Source organism: Leucoraja erinacea, chromosome 14 (assembly GCF_028641065.1).
Source record: "Leucoraja erinacea ecotype New England chromosome 14, Leri_hhj_1, whole genome shotgun sequence".
NCBI classification, from domain to species: domain Eukaryota; kingdom Metazoa; phylum Chordata; class Chondrichthyes; order Rajiformes; family Rajidae; genus Leucoraja; species Leucoraja erinaceus.
Window position 1 is genome coordinate 24,116,010 of NC_073390.1, and position 17,051 is coordinate 24,133,060.

The following is a 17,051-nucleotide window of genomic DNA, read 5'->3' on the forward strand; positions in this document are numbered from 1 at the left end:
AACAGCATCTCATATTTCGCTTGGGCAGCTTCTACTCTCCACATGTAGGAAAGATTTTGACAGATACATGGATAGGACAGGTTTAGAGATCTATGGGCGACATGCAGGCAGGTGGGACTGGTGTAGATGGGGCATGTTAGCCGGTATGGACAAGTTGGGCCGAAGGGCCTGTTTCCACACTGTAAGATTCTATAACTCTATGACTCGTAAGAGGTACAGATGTGTGAACAAGCATACCTCCAGATTCAGGGACTGTTTCTTGTCAATTGTTATCAGGCAACTGAACCATCCTCTCACCAACTCGTGAGCGATCCTGATCTACCATCTATAACACTGGAGACTCTTGGACAATCTTTAATTGGACTTTATCTTGCACTAAACGTTATTCCTTTTATCCTGTATCTGTACACAGTGGATGCCCTGACTGTAATCATGTATAGCCTTTCCACTGATTGGATAGCATGCAACAAAAAGGCTCTTCACTGTACCTCGGTACAAGTGACAATAATAAACTGAATTAAACTAAGCATCCCTGGAGAACATGGATAGGTGACGTTTCGGGTCAGGACCATTCTTTAGACTGATCCTGTGTAATCCCCTCATGAATTTATGCAGCTTCATTCTTTCCAATATTTAACTGGTGGAGATTTCTGTTCAGCCTACACTGGATGTTGTGTTGGAGTGTGGAATGGGGGTGTAGGGAATGCTTTCACCTGATGTTGCTGGCAAATGGTGCATGGATAAGGAATCGGAGCGACCAAGGAGAGATTGGGAAGATCACGTAGCAGAAGAAGTTAACATATGGACAACATCCTGAAGCCGCGGTCTCCGGTAGGAAAGCGCCGATTTAGGACCGCGGAGTGTGTTTGACCGTCCCGACGAGAGGGCCTGTACATCCGGCCGCCCGTAGCGGCAACTGCAGAGGTTTGTGGCCCCGACCACGGGTGAACAATGGAGGAGAACTGACTGTACTTTGTGCCTTCCACCGCAGTGAAGAATGCTGTGGTGGATGCTTGTGTTAAATCATATTGTGTGTTCTTTTTTGATTCAGTATCAGTATCAGTATCAGTATATCTTTATTGTTATTTCCTGAGTACTCACATACCCAGAGGAAACAAAAAAACGTTGCTCAACCAGTGTCCGTTCAGTGTGCAGTACAAATAACAACAAGTAAATAGAAATAAAAATACATATATCATGAACAAATTAAATTAAACACTCTACTCTCTACTAAATATCAACAGGCGTTCCGATCGACAGCTGCTCCAGTGTGTCCAGGTTGGTGGTTGGTGCGCGATACTTTGGCAGGGGGCTAAGTCTGTTTATCAGTCTTATAGAATGATTGTACCACTGCTGGCGAATTCATTTCACTGCACTTATATGTGTATGTGACGAATAAAACTGATTGATTGTTGATGAGCGTATGTGTTAACATATGATGTGCATATGTGTTAACGTATAATGAGCGTATGGATCAATGTATGATGAGCATTTGACGGCTCTGGGCCTGTGTTCGCTGGAGTTTAGAAAAAAGAGGAGGGAAGTCATTGAAAATTACTGAACAGTGAAGGGCCTGGATAGAGTGGATGTGCAGAGGCCTCTCCCACCAGTGGGAGTGTCTAGGACTAGAGTCCACAGCCTCAGAATAAAAGGACGTACCTTTAGAAAGGAGACAAGGAGGAATTTCTTTAGTCTGAGGGTGGTGAATCTGTGGAATTCATGGCTGTGGAAGCCAACTATTTGGATATTTTTAAAGTAGAGATTGGCAGATTCTTGATTAGTAAGGGTGTCAAATGTTATAGAGATGGCAGGAGAATGGGGTTGAGAGGGAAAGATGGACCAACATGATTGAATCCTAGACTCGATGGGCCAAATAGCCTAATTTTGCTTCAATGACTTGTGAACATAAATAAGTCTTGAGGCATCAAGAGGGACAAAGGCAACCATAGCACTCGAACATTGATCTCAGAACCTGGCCCTTCAGCCCATCTAGTCCCTGCTGGATTATCTCCTCAATACACCTCATCTGTCCTTGCACCATTCCAGATTGCCTCCCCTATTTCCCTCTCTCATAAAGGTAGAACATAGAACAGTACAGTGTGTAAGCAGAAACCGCAAAATCCTGGTTCACACCAAAGATAGAAATAAAATACTGGAGTAACTCAGCAGGTCAGGCAGCATACTTGGAGTTAAGGAATAGATGATGTTTCGGGTCGAGACCCTTCTTCAGACACCACTATCGCACCTGCTTCCGAAGAAGAGTCTTGACCCAAAATGTCACCTATTCCTTCTTTCCAGAGATGCTGCCTGTCCCGCTGAGTTACCCCAGTACTTTGTGTCGATATAAACAGTACAGCGCAGGAACGGACCCTTGCGCCCAGAATGATTGTGCCGAACATGATGCCATCTGCCCGCACGTGATCCATATCCACGTGCCTATGTAAAAGCCTCTTGAACACCACTTTTGTATCTGCCCTCGCCACCAGGCACCCACCACGCAAACAGCTCCGTGCATCTCCTCTAAAGTTCCCCCCCCACTGCATTATGATGGTTCCCTGTGCTCTGAGCCGGTGGACATTAGATTGAGCACTTCCCCCCATGTCCTGAAACTGCTCCTCTCCCATTTACCCAGAGGAGGATGGGCCAGACACTGCAAGGAGGCAAGCATTCCATACATACCTGTGGCTTGCCCATTGATGAAAGAATGTCTTGAACTCGCTTTGTTTCCGAGTCATAATCTGGAAATCAAATTTCAGAATAAGACGGGTTAAAATCATACAAAGACACAGAATGCTGGAATAACTCAGAGGGTCTGGCGGCACCTCTGGAGAGAAGGAATAGGTGATGTTTTGGGTTGAGACCCTTCTTCTGACAGGGCGGTCAGGGGAGGTCAGGGGAGAGGCAAACTCGAGGTATGAAAAGGTACAAAGGAATGCAAGTTTTGAAAAGGACAAATCAGAGTCGGCACTGATCATCGAGGAAATGTGGAGCCCACAATGATCCATTGTTGGCTGCGGGAAAGGTGGTAACGAGGGGACCCTGGCAGTGAAACCGAGCAGGACGACAGTGAAACTAGCAGGACGACTAGGGTGGGGGAGGGACGGAGAGAGGAGACGCAGGGGCTACTCAACCAATATTCATACCGCTGGGTTGTAAGTGGTTGATGGCCACTAGATGGAGCCGAGAGCGAGAGAGAGAGAGCGAGGGAGATGCCACGTTATAACACACTACGCCAGCCAGCAATAACAGAGTAAGAGAGGTCATCTCTCTTCCCCCTCATGGGGCCCTTCTGTTTGCATTGATGGGGTGGTGCCAATATGTGGACTCCCGCTCCCCATTCCAGCCTCATCCGCAAATATCCAGCCATTTGGTCGCAAACATAAATCAACGGATTTACTGAACTTACAGAAGTTAGTTTAGGGGGTCTCCAATGAGAGGAGATACACAAGAGACGGCACGGTGGCACAGCGGGTAGAGCTGCTGCCTCACAGCGCCAGAGACTCAGGTTCGATCCTGACCTTGGGTGCTGTCTGTACGGGGTTTGCACGTTCTCCCTGTGACCGCGCAGGTTTTCTATGAGTACGGAGAAATGTGGCGGGGCCGCATTTAGAGTACTATCTTCAGTTTTGGTCACCATGTCAGTGGAAAGATGTTGTCAAGCTACAGAGGTGTACAAAATCATGAGCAGTAGATCGGGTAAACGCACAGAGTCTTTGCCAAGACAGGGAAATAGAGAACCATAGGTTTAAGGTACACAAAAATGCTGGAGAAACTCAGCGGGTGCAGCAGCATTTATGGAGCGAAGGAAATAGGCAACGTTTCGGGCCGAAACGTTGCCTATTTCCTTCGCTCCATAGATGCTGCTGCACCCGCTGAGTTTCTCCAGCATTTTTGTGTACCTTCGATTTTCCAGCATCTGTAGTTCCTTCTTAAACACCATAAGTTTAAGGTCAGGGGGAGGATTTAATAGAAACCTGAGGGGTAATTTTTTTACAAAAACAGCAATGGGGATATGTAATGAGCTGCCAGAGGAGGTAGTTGAGGCAGGTACTATCGCAATGTTTAAGAAACATTTGGACAGGGACATGGATAGATAGGTTTAGAGGGATATGGGCCAAACGCAAGCAGGTGGGACGAGTGTAGATGTGGAATCCTAGTCACATGTAACAATAATGTATTCTATCCCATATTGGTCGTTGTGGGCAAGTTGGGCCGAAGGGCCTGATTCCATGCTGTATGCCTCTAAGACTCCATGTGATCCTCGCCCCACCTCCCATGGACTGTATGGGACCTGTATTCTTCTGGCCAGCCTCGCCCTGTGTCACGGAGAGTTTAAAGGCCCTTGCGGGTTCCACGGCTTGTCACGGATCAGTGTTCCAGCCACAGACACAATGCCCAGAACATGGTATTTACTCCTTTAAATAAAACCACTATTATAAAACGTTTAAAGTGAATTGCAGAGTGCGTGCAACGCAAACCATGATTAAGTTGCTCAGTTTCCTCCTTCCGCAGCCAGTGGTCTGGAGTTCAACTCCCAGGGACACAAGCAGATGCTGGCATCCTGAGCAAAGCACAAAGTGCTGGAGTAACCGATCAGTCAGTGTCTCCAGAGATGCTGCCTGACCCGCTGAGTTACTCCAGCACTTTGCGCCTGTCCTCATTATAAACTAGCATCTGCGGTTCCTTCCTACACGTCAGTATCTGCTCCACTGTGAAATCTCCTGAAGGTGTGCCCACTTTGAAGAGGTTCCCCTCCTCGCTCCGATGGGAGTCCGGTGAGACCCTTCCTCACCACCCACCCTCCGTCATTCTTACTCCACTCCTGCCAGCCTGAAGAAGGCTCCCCACCCGAAAAGTCTGGATTTTTAATCTCCAGAGAGATGCTGCCCGGCCCGCTGAGTTACTCCTGCACTTTGTGTCTTTCTTCGTTATAAACCAGCATCTGCAGTTCCTTCTGCATATCTCTGGAGAAGATGGACAAGTGAAATTTTGTTTCGTGTCGTAACCTTCTTCAGACTAGTTTTAGGGTTGGAGAAGGAAAGCTGAGAGAGACGAGGGACAGAACAAATAAATGGCAGTTAATAGATAGATATAGGTGGGTGTGGAGTGTTTGATCCTCTTCCCCCACACCTTGTATCTTTTCATATCTGACCTTTGTCCAACCATCTGTATCCACCTGTTGCCTGCCAGGCTTTGTCCTGCCCCCACGTCTCTCTTGCAGCTTCCTGCCCAACTCTCACCCCTAACCCAACCCAACCCCCCATCACCTATCCATGTTTCTGCAAGTGATAGGTGGTGGATACAGGTGAGAGGGGTTTCATTGGGTGGACCAGGGCACAGTCAAAATCCGGGACTTCTGACAAAAAAAGACAAGGGAAGTAAATGGGGACACTGACACACACTCATTCACACACACACTCACTCTCCTACACACACACGCATGCACGCACACTCACACACACACTCACCCTCCTACACACACACGCATGCACGCACACTCACACACACACTCACTCTCATACACACACACGCATGCACGCACACTCACACACACTCTCCTGCATGCACGCACACTCACACACACTCTCCTACACACACACGCATGCACGCACACTCACACACACTCACTCTCATACACACACATGCATGCACGCACACTCACACACACACTCACTCTCATACACACGCATGCACGCACACACACACACTCACTCTCACACACACATGCACACGCACACTCACACACACACTCACTCTCATACACACACACGCATGCACACACACACACACACACTCTCCTACACACACACATTCACACACACTCACACACACCCACTCTCACACACACGCATGCACACACACACTCACACACACACACACTCTCATACACACACACACACACACACACACACACACACACACACACAGACACACACACGCACACACACACACACACACACACACACAGACACACACTCACACACACACACACTCTCATACACACACTTAAACACAGACACACACTCTCATTCACACACACACACACACACACACACACACACACACACACACTCACACACACACACACACACACACACACACACACACACACACACACACACACACACACACACACACACACACACACACACACACACACACACACACACACACACACACACACACACACACACAGAGCAGGTGCATAACAAACTCTGCCAAACTCTCTCAAGCTTGTAAACATTCCCCAGGTCGATGAGACACAGAACATATTGTGTTGGACACAGTAGTGGGAAGCCAAGCGAGGCCGGATCATCTTTCCGGGGAATGTCACAACCTGCGACCTGGGGTGGGGTGGGGGGGGGGGGTGGGAGGGAGGGAGGAGGATGGAGGGAGGTAGGGGGAGAGAGGGAGGAGGAAGAGGGGAGTTGTAGGGTGAGGGATGGAGGTATACTGGGATGGAGGGGGGAGTGAAGGGGGGGAGTAGTTTGGAGGGAGAAGGGAGGGAGTGGTGGAGATGGGAGGGAGGGAGGTGGAAGGGAGAGGAGTGGAGAAGGGATAGGGTGGTGGATGAAGGGAGAGGAGTGGAGATGGGAGGGGAGAGGGAGTGGAGTTTGAAGGGGAGAGGGAGAAAAGTGTGGATTTTGGAGGGAGGGTGGGAGGGGAGAAGCGCGGGGAGAGGTGGAGATGAGAGTGAAGGTTCCAGAAGCGAGCACTGGCCGGCTCTCCACCCACTCAGCTCCTCAGACAAGGAGACACCTTGTGCTTTGTCAGGCTGCTAACTGATAGGATTTGCTCAGCTCAGAAGAATTTGGTCTCTGTGGCAACCTCTCTCTCTCTCCCTCTCTCACGAAGCAGCCAGGGAACCTAATTCCTTCCAGCGCTGGGGGGGGGGGTGGGGGGGGGGGGGGGGGGGGGGGGGGGGGGGGGGGGTGGGGGGGGGGGGGGGGCCTGTGGGTGAAGGAGGTGGTCAGGAGCCGGGGACTTTGAAAGAGCAACGTTGCTTTTGGTCCAAACTTCCAGCATCTGCCATCTCTCAGTATAGTTTAGAGACACAGCGCGGAAACAGGCCCTTCGGCCCACCGAGTCCGCGCCGACCAGCAATCACCTGTTCACACTAGTTCTACCCAACACACTAGGGGCAATGCACAGCAGTCAATTAACCTACAAACCCACACGTCTTTGGAATGTGGGAGGTAAACTGGAGCAACCAGAGAAAACCCGCGCGGTCACAGGGAGAACGTGCAAACTCCGTACAGACAGCACCTGAAGTCAGGATCGAACCGGGGTCTCTGGCGCTGTGAGGCAGCAGCTCTAGCGCTGGTCCACTGTGTGCATCTCTACTCATAGGAGACCATCGGACTATTATTAATCGGACTTCACTGGACTTTATCTTGCACTAAGTGTCTTATCTTGTACCTTTATCCTGTATCTGTACGCTGTGAATGGTTTGATTGTAATCGTGTAAAGTCTTTTCCCTGACTGGATAGCACGTAACAAAAAAGCTTTTCACTGTACCTCAGTACATGTGACCATAATAAACATCACTAAACTAAACTAGATTTAGTCTAGCTTAGAGATACAGCATGAAAACAGGCCCTTCGGCCCATCGAGTCCATGCCGATCATCCGTTCACACTAATTCTATGTTAAACCACATTCTCATCCACTCCCTACACTCTAGTGGCCATTTACAGAGACCAATTAATCTACAAACCCACACGTCTTTAGGATGTGAGAGGAAACCGGTGCACCTTGACAAAATCTACACGGTTGCGAGGAGGACATGCAAACTCCACATGGACAGCACCCGAGGTCAGGATCGAACCCGGGACTCTGGCGCTATAAGGCAGCAGCTCTACCCGCTGTGCCACTGTGTCACCTATAGACTTCAGTCTTTTTCCAAGGGTAGAAATGTCATAGACAAGGGGGCTTGGTGGGAGGGGCAAAGTTTAAAGGAGATGTGCGGGGCAAGTTTTATTGTGTCTGGAATGTGGTCCCATTTGTCCACGTTTGACTCATACCCCTCGAAACCTGTCCTGTCCTCGTACCTGTCCAGGTGTCTTTTAAATGCTTTTGAAGTACCTTCCTCAACTACCTCCTCTGGCAACTCGTTCAATATACCCACCACCCCCTGAGTGGAAAGGTTGCCCCTTAAGTTCCTTTTAAATCTTGCCCCTGTCACCATAAACCTGGTCTTGGTTAACCCTACTCTGGGTAAGTGCATAACTCCATCTATTCCCCTCGTGATTTTACACACCTCTATTAGATCACCCCTCAGTCTCCTGCGCTCCAAGGAATAAAATCCTAGCCTGACCCACCTCTCCTTATAGTTCAGGCCTTAGAGTACTCGCAACATCATCGTAAATCTTGGCCACCCTCTTTACAGCTTAATGACATCGTTCCTATACTATGGTGACCAGAGTTGAACACAGAGCTCCAAATGTGGCCTCGCCTTGCCAAACTGTAACATAACCCAGAGAGAATATAACCAAAGAATCTTCGGTTTATGGTGAGGGGCGAAAAATTTAATAGGAACCCCAGAGATGACTTCTTCACACAGAGGGTGGTGGGTGTATGGAGTGAGCTGCCAGAGGAGGGAGTTGAGGCAGGTACTATCACAACGTTTAAAATACATATGGACAGGTACATGGATAGGTTTAGAGGGATATGGGCCAAACATAGGCAAGTGGGACTAGAGTCGAAGGGGCATCTTGGTCAGCATGGGCAAGTTGAGACAGTTTCTATAGGCATGATTCTATAGGCTCTGACAGCGTAAGGGGTAGATTTGCTGCCTCACAGCCCAAGACCCCGGGTTCGATCCTGACGAGGGCTGCTGTCTGTACGGAGTTTGCACGCTCTCCCTGTGATCGCGTGGGTTTTCTCCGGATGCTCCGTTTTCCTCCCGCATCCCAAAACGTACAGGATAGCAGGTTAATTGGCTTTGGTAAAATTGTAAATTGTCCCTAGTTTGTAGGACCGTGCAGGAGTACAGGGTCGCCGCTGGTCAGTGGGGACTACGTGGGCTAAAGGGCCTGTTTCCGCGCTGTATCTCTAAAGTAGAGACTGAGATTGTAGTCTCTTTGTGCTGCCGTGCGGCGGAAGAGTGAGGTGTGGGGAGTTGGGTCTTGTGTTGGGGTGAGGGTGATATTGTTGGTCCTGTTCCTCGGGCAGCGAGGTCCCACCGCCCCAGACCTTCCTCACCTTGGATCTCCTGCTCGTTGATCTTGGGGCTGCTCCTGGCTCTCCTCTCCGGCTTCTTGAGGCAGCCGCCACCGCCACCCCCTACCCCCGGCATCCCCGCCACGCACGGCCCCTTGCCGTAGCCATTGTAGATGGTGGTACAGGAAGTCATGTGGCTCTTGTAGATGGCGGTGGGCGGGCTGTTCAAGCGGTTCTGCCGGCTCTCGGTCTTCAGCTTCTTGTGCAGGCGGTCATGTTTGCTGTACTGGTCTTCCCTGGAGATGTAACTGGACATCCCATAGAGAGGGATAAACTCTACAGAGAGAGAGAGAGGACAAAACAGTCTTAAAGCAACCCAGAACATCCTGCGCGTACAGTGGTGCAGCGGGAGACCTACTGCCTTACAGTACCAGAGACCCGGGTTCCAACCTGACTATGGGTGCTGTCTGTATGAAGTTTGTACGTTCTCCCCGTGTTGGTTTTCTCCGAGATCTATGGTTTCCTCCCACACTCCAAAGACATACAGGTTTGTAGCTTAATTGGTTTGGTATAAATGTAATAATCGTCCCTAGCGTATGTGGGGTGGTGTTAATGCACGGGGATCGCTGGTCAGCACGGACTCGGTGGGCCGAAGGGCCTGTTTCCGTGCTGTATCTCTAAAACTAAAACAAAACCTAAAGTGATATCAGAGCTTTCAGGGGGCAAGTCTGAAGTGTAAGGGGATGAGGTCTACAGAGAGAGTCATATAGCATGGAAACAGGCCCTTCGGCCCAACTCTCCCATGCTGACCAACAGGCCCCCATCTACACTAGTCCCACCTGCCCGTGTTCGGCCCATGTCTAGAGGGACCTATCCTGGAGGAAACCCACGTGGTCACAGGAAGAATGTACAGACTCCACACACACACAGACAGCACCCGAGGTCAGGATCGAACCCACTGTGGAACTGTGGTCATTCGACTTTAATTGGACATTTGGTCCTTCCATAAGCTCGGGTACTCTCTGATTCACAACCACCCCATTGCGGACATTGGACTTTGTCTCTGGGACTGATGCGGTACAATGCTGAGATCTACATTCTGCACTCTGCATCTTCCCCATCGGCTCCTATTGTACTTGAGTTTGACCTGCTTGTATTTATGTGTGGTGTTTGGATAGAATGCAATGCAAAGCTTTTCTCTGTACCTTGGCACACGTGACAATGATAAACCTAGACGTAAACCATCCTCCCCTCCCCAGCTCTCCACAACGCACACGACACAGTACTCTGTCCCATCCCTCGAGTGCCCCCCACCCTGGGGCTCTGGCACGGCCCTTGAGAGCCCTTCCCCCCCCCCCCCCCCCCCTCCCCCCAGGGCAGTATCTGGGGCGTGCACGACGTTACCTTGCTCCCCGTAGATGGTGGGCGGGAGGTGGTGCTGGTAGAAGGGTGGGGGGAGGTCTCCGGGCCCCGTCACCGGCGGGTAGTAGGCAGTGTGCGAGTGGGGGATGAGGTGCGGGTGGTGCGTGATGTACGGGGGCAGGTGGGGGCTCGGAGACATCGCCGACGGGTAGCTCTGGGGTGAAGCACTCCGGAGACTGGGGAGTCACCACACTACTCGCCGCACTCCCGTGGTGTCCTCTATCACCTGCCGGGGGGAGAAGGGGGACAGGGGGGGGAGGGGGAGGGGAGAGGAGGGAGAGGGAGAGAGGGAGAGAGAGAGAGAGAGAGGGGGGAGAGAGAGGGAGAGAGGGGGAGAGGGAGGGGGAGAGGAGGAGAGGGGGAGAAGAGAGGGAGAGAGAGAGAGAGAGGTGATGAGAGGGAGGGGGAGCCTCTAGGGAGGAGAGAGGGAGGGAGGGGGGAGGGTGAGAGAGAAAGAGAGGAGAGAGAGGGATCGGGGAGAGGGGCAGAGAGACGGGGGGAAAGAGAGGGGGTAGTGTAAAAGAGTAGGAGAATAGATGGGATGGAGGGAGAGAAATGGAGTGGTAGGGAGAGGGATGGAGAAGGGGGGGCATAAGGAGGGAGTGAAAAAGAGAGGGAGAAAGGAAGGAAAGGGGGAGAGAGAAGGGATGGGACGGAGAGAGGATGGAAGAGAAAGACAGAGAAAAAATGAGAAAGACACAGAGAGAGGGGGAGAGGGGGGCAGAACGAGTGGAAGAAAGAGAGAGAACGGGAGGGGAGAAGGAAGGGGGAGAAAGTGAGAGAGTTAGTCATCAGAGTATCGATGGCACATCCCCCCCCATAGCATCTATAGCCCCTGCAACAATCGGGGTGAGCAGGGCCCTGTGACCCAGCCCACCGTGCGGTGCTGCCCCAGGCACACGGTCCCTGGCTCCAGATAACCCCCTCCCCCTGCACCCCAACATCGCCCCACCCACTGCTGCCGCCCCCATCATGATCCGGGCACCGGGGGGGGGGGGGGGGGGGGAGTTTGCTCCTCAAACCTTCCCCTGTGTCTGACACACACACACATTCTGCCCCATACACACACACACATACGCACACATTTCCCCCACCCCCCCCCCACAAATATTCTCCCCCCCACACAAATTCTCCAACACACATACACACACCTTGACACCCTTACCAATCAAGTATATGTCATTCACCGCCTTAAAAATACCCAATGACTTGGCCTCCACAGAATCACCACCCTCTGACTAAAGAAAAGGCATGGCCTTCAATTCTGGGGCTGTGCCCTCTGGTCCTAGACTCCCCCACTAATTGAAACATCCTCTCCACGTCCACTCTATCCAGGCCGTTCACTATTCGGTTAGTTTCAATGAGGTCCCCCCTCATCCTTCTAAACTGTAGCGAGTACAGGCCCAGTGGCGTCAAACGCTCATTATACCTTCCACCACCCCTGGCAGCGCGTTCCAGGCACACACACACACGCACGCACAGAGATGCATAGTCTCACATATACACGTAGGCAGGGTGGTGGAGAAACCTTTTGGCACACTGGCCTTCATCAGTCAGGACACTGAGTATAGAGGTTAGGACGTTATGTTACAGCTGTTCACAGTTAGTGAGGTCGCAGCTGGAGCATTGTATTCAGTTTTGGACACCCTGCTATAGAAAACATGTCATTAAGCAGGAAAGAGTGCAAATAACATTTATGAAGATGTTGCCAGGACTCGAGGGCCTGAGCTATAAGCAGGCTATGACTTTATTCCTTGGAGCGCAGGAGGCTGTGGGGTGATCTTATAGAGTTGAAAAAATCATGAGGGGAATAGACAGGGTGAATGCACAGTCTTTTATCCAGGGGAGGGGAATCAAGAATCAGAGGACCAAGATTTATGGTGAGAGGGGAAAGATTTAATAGGAACCTGAAGGAGAGCTTTGGGTAAATGGAACGCGCTGTCAGAGGAGGTAGTTGAGGCAGGTACTGTAACAGTATTGAAATGAAATTTGAACAGGTACATAGATAGGAAAGGTTTAGAGAGATATGGGCCAAACGCAGGCAGATGTATAACTCTACACTGCACTGAAGTGCTGTACAACTCTGTGACACACAGATACACACACACACACACACACACATGCCCACAAATGTAAATATATAAATACACTTGCAGGCACACACACATTCACGCACACACATACATACGCACGCATTCACATGCGTGCACATATACACGCACACACATGTGCACACACACAGAAAGCACCACAAAACTCATATACAAACATATACATAAAGTGTAAACCAACTTGCCCTGCACATCTCCTTTACACTTTCTCCATCTCACCTTAAAGCTGTGCCGTCTATTGTTGGGGAAAAGGCTCTGACTATTTACTCCATCTATGCCTCCATCATTTGATATACTCCTATCAGGTGCTAATGTCTACCCTCACCATGGGACAACTCCTGAGGGAGAGACGTGGTTTCTAGAGTCTCACCATGCACTTCATTAGCGTCATGGTGTCATGCAGCACAGGGCAGGCCCTTCGGCCCAACTCGTCCATGCCGACCAAGATGCACCATCCAAGCTTGTGGCTTTTGGCAGCGTTTGTGTCTGTAACCACCTTGTCCTGTAATATTCAAGCCTGCGAGATTCACCGCTGCCCCTGGTTCCTCCTGTGGGTTGGATTCAGGCGGCACGGAGGTTCTCTCCTTCAGCCTCGCCCACCCCCCCCCCCAGCTCAAGCAGCCGCCCCCCTCCCTGACGGCTCACTCACCTGTGAGATGTAACCTGGTGGGACGTGGATGGGGGGGATGGATCCGTTTGGAGACATCATGGGCACCTCTGCTGGACCTGTAATTACACACACACACCATTAGGGGGAGGGAGGAAACGGAAGGGGACATCATGAACATATGAACGTGTGTAAACCGACCAACGCAGTGAAAGACCATTCAGACCCTTAACTTCCTGGTCAAGTAAACCCTCGCTAACATCCGGAAAACCCATATTCCCAACCCTATCGAACCCGGCACAGTGTTGCAGTGATAGAGTTGCTGCCTCACAGTGCCAGACCCTGGTTTGATCCTGACTGTAGGTGCTGTCTGTCTGTACGGAGTTTGCACGTTCTCCCTGTGACTCGGTGGGCAGAAGGGCCTGTGACCGTGCTGCATCTCTAAAGTCTAAAGTCAAGTAAACTTGCATCTTGAAGGGTGCTAGATGGCGGCAGAAACGTGGCTTTACAGCCATCATCTTACAGCATTGTATCAGGCCTTTGGCCTAACACTGATTGGGGATGATCAGCCATGATCACATTGAATGACGGTGCTGGCTCGAAGGGCCAAATGGCCTAATCCTGCACCTATTGTCTATTGCCCATGATGACCAACATGCTGCATTCACACATCCCACCTGCCTGTGCTGGGCCCATACCCCTCTAAACCTTTCCTATCCATTTACCTGTCCAAATGCCTTTTAAATGCTGTTATAGTACCTGCCATAACTACCTCCTCCAGCAGCTCGTTCCATATACCTACGGACCTCTGTGTGAAAAAAGTACTCCTCAGGTTCCTACCAAATCTTCTCACTTTAAACGTACGTCCTCTGGTTTTTGACTTCCCTACTGTGGGGCAAAGTCTCTGTGCATTCACCCTAACTAGGATCAGGATTTTATACACCTCTATAAGATCACCCTTCATCCTCCTGCGCCCCAAGGAATAAACTCCGAGCCCGCTCAACCTCTCCCCTGAGTCCTGGCAACATCCTCGGAAATTGTCTCTGCACTCGTTCCAACGGAATGATTATAGAGTCATTCCCTCGACTCCCCTCCATACACCTCCATATGATCAACACCACATCGGCAGAAGTGAATGAGGGAGGAGGGGGAAGGCGGGAGAAATGGGGTGAGGGTGGGGGGGGTGGGGGAGGGGCAGGGAGTGGGGGGGGGGGGGGGGGGAGAGGGAGGGGGGGGGAGAGGGAGGGCGTAAAGGTTGGAGGTGGTTAGGATGGCAGAGGGAGGAATCTGAGAGCAAGCATGAGGGATCTAAGTACATAGCTGTGGTAAACTTGCACTAACTTTAAACACCGACTTAGACAGTCCAAATTAACTTGGTCGGCACGGCACACCTCTGTAAAAAACTCAGACAAACTTGGTAGCAGATTTACTTTGGTTTAGAGGCACAGCATGGAAGCAGGTTGTTCGGCCCACTGAGATGGTGCTGACCAATGCTCGTCCATTCACACTCCTTCTCCTATCCTACACGCTAGGGGCAACGTACTGAAGGCCAATTAAGCAACAAAGCCGCACCTCTTTGGGATGTGGGAGAAAACTGGAGCACCTGGATAAAACCCACGCAGTCACAGGGAGAACGGAAACAGCTCTTCGGCCGAACTTTCCCATACCGACCAAAATGCCTAGTCTTAACTAGTCCCATTTGCCTGCGTTTGGCCTATATCCCTCTAAACGTTTCCAATCCACATTCCTGTCCAAGAATTAGAGATACCGTGCGGAAACAGGCCCTTTGGCCCCCCCTAGAGTCCGCCCCGACCCGCGATCACCCCTACACACGCACTATCCTACACACAATTTTACACTTTTAACAAAGCCACTTAACCTATTCGGCTTTGTAGTGTGAGAGGAAACCGGAGCACCCGGAGAAAACCCACGCGGTCACAGGGGGAACATACAAACTCCGTACAAACAGCACCCGTAGTCAGGATCGATCCCGGGTGTCTGGCGCTGTGAGGCAGCAACAGGGCGTCACGGTGGCGCAGCGGTAGAGTTGCTGACTTACACCGCTGACAGCGCCGGAGACCCGGGTTCGATCCTGGCTACGGGTGCTTTCTTTACGGAGTTCGCACGTTCTCCCCGTGACCGCGGGGGTTTTCTCCAAGATCTTCGGTTTCCTCCCACATTCCAAAGAAGTACAGGTAAGTAGATGAATTGGCTTGATACAAGTGCAAATTGTCCCTGGTATGTGTTGGATAGTGTTAATGAGCCGGGATTGCTGGTCGGTACAGACTCGGTGGGCCGAAGGGTCTGTTTCTGCGCTGTATCTCTAAACTAAACTGAAATTCTACTGCTGCGCCTCCATAGGGTAACGTCTGGCAGGGGCTTACTGTAAGAAGGTTCATCAACCCTGTGCTTGGTTTGATGTTTCCATCTCCCAAGTAACTGAAGAACACCACACCCATCTATCTAGTCACTGTTCAGAGGCTGCATACCAAGCCCACGGTGCCCGGGGGAGGGGGGGTTTCACAGCAGCCTCCCCACCCTAGGAATCCCACAAGGCCACGTGGGAGTATTGTGGCCAATCCTGCAAATCTCCATTGCAGGAAGGGTGAGCAGGCCTTGGAGAGGGTGCAGAGGTGGTTTACCAGAAATTCCAGAGAAAGATCCAGTTTCTCTGGAACTTCCCCAGTTAACGTCCGGAGAAAACAACTTTAATTATTTTCTCTGGAACGCCGGAGGTTGTGGAGAAACCTGATGGAGTTCTATGCAATTATGAGAGGCACAGAGAAGGTAGACAGTCAGAACCTATTTCTGCAGGGTGGTAATGTCATCGCTTTAAGGTGAGAGGGGAAAAGTATATGGAGATGTCTGGGGTAGGTTTTTTATTTACAGAGGGTGGTGGGTGCCTGGAACGTGCTGCCGGGGGTGGCAGTGGAGGCAGGTACAATAGTGGTGTGTTGGATACCTGTAGAAAGGCACATGGATATGCAGGGAATGGAGGGAAATGGACCATATGCAGGGAGAGATTAGTTTAGTTTAGTTTATTGTTACGTGTACTGTATAGTGAAAAGCTTTTTACAGTGTACAGATACAGGATAAAGAGAATAATGTTGAGTGCAAGGTAAAGTCCAATAAAGTTGTTTGATGATCGTCCAAGGATCTCTAATGAGGTGGATGGATGGTCAGGACCAGTCTCGAGTTGGTGATAGGATGGTTCAGTTGCTGGGAAGAAACTGTCCCTGAATTCTGAGTGATTCAGCTCTTGTTTGACTGGATTAGTTTAACTTGCCATCATGTTCGGCACGGACGTTGTGGGCCGAAGGGCCTGTTGCTGGACTATGCTCTGTGTTCTTTAGCACATCTGTGACGTGTTGAGCGGTTTGGCAAACACGCTGTTGTTTCACTAGATCCTCAGAGCAAACATCCAAATTCCACCCAGGCCACAGCACAGAACCCTCCCCCCCTTCCCCACACATAGCTGGGAAAAACTGAAGCATTCACACACAGACCTTTCCAGGGTAACATTGCCATTCAGAACAAAACACCACTTCTCTGTGACCACAGAGCTGCTGGTCACTTCAGGTTACTGACTCGAGCCCAGCCTGGCCCAGCCGAGGCCAGTCCAGCCCAGCCCAGCCCAGTCCAGCCCGGCCCAGTCCAGCCCGGCCCAGTCCAGCCCGGCCCAGTCCAGCCCGGCCCAGTCCAGCCCGGCCCAGCCCAGCCCGGCCCAGTCCAGCCCGGCCCTGTCCAGCC

The 17,051-nt window shown here is 51.1% G+C and overlaps 1 protein-coding gene across 1 annotated transcript in view; it reads right to left on the reverse strand.

Annotated features, from left to right (window-relative positions):
- LOC129703414 (fibronectin type III domain-containing protein 3B-like) overlaps positions 1–17,051 on the reverse strand; it is a 149,201-nt gene that overhangs the window by 44,721 nt on the left and 87,429 nt on the right. Inside the window, 6 exon segments of the mRNA XM_055645820.1 lie at positions 2,680–2,738; positions 9,204–9,497; positions 10,566–10,743; positions 10,745–10,774; positions 10,777–10,809; positions 13,344–13,420. Of these exon segments, the coding sequence (XP_055501795.1) occupies positions 2,680–2,738; positions 9,204–9,497; positions 10,566–10,743; positions 10,745–10,774; positions 10,777–10,809; positions 13,344–13,420 (671 nt within the window).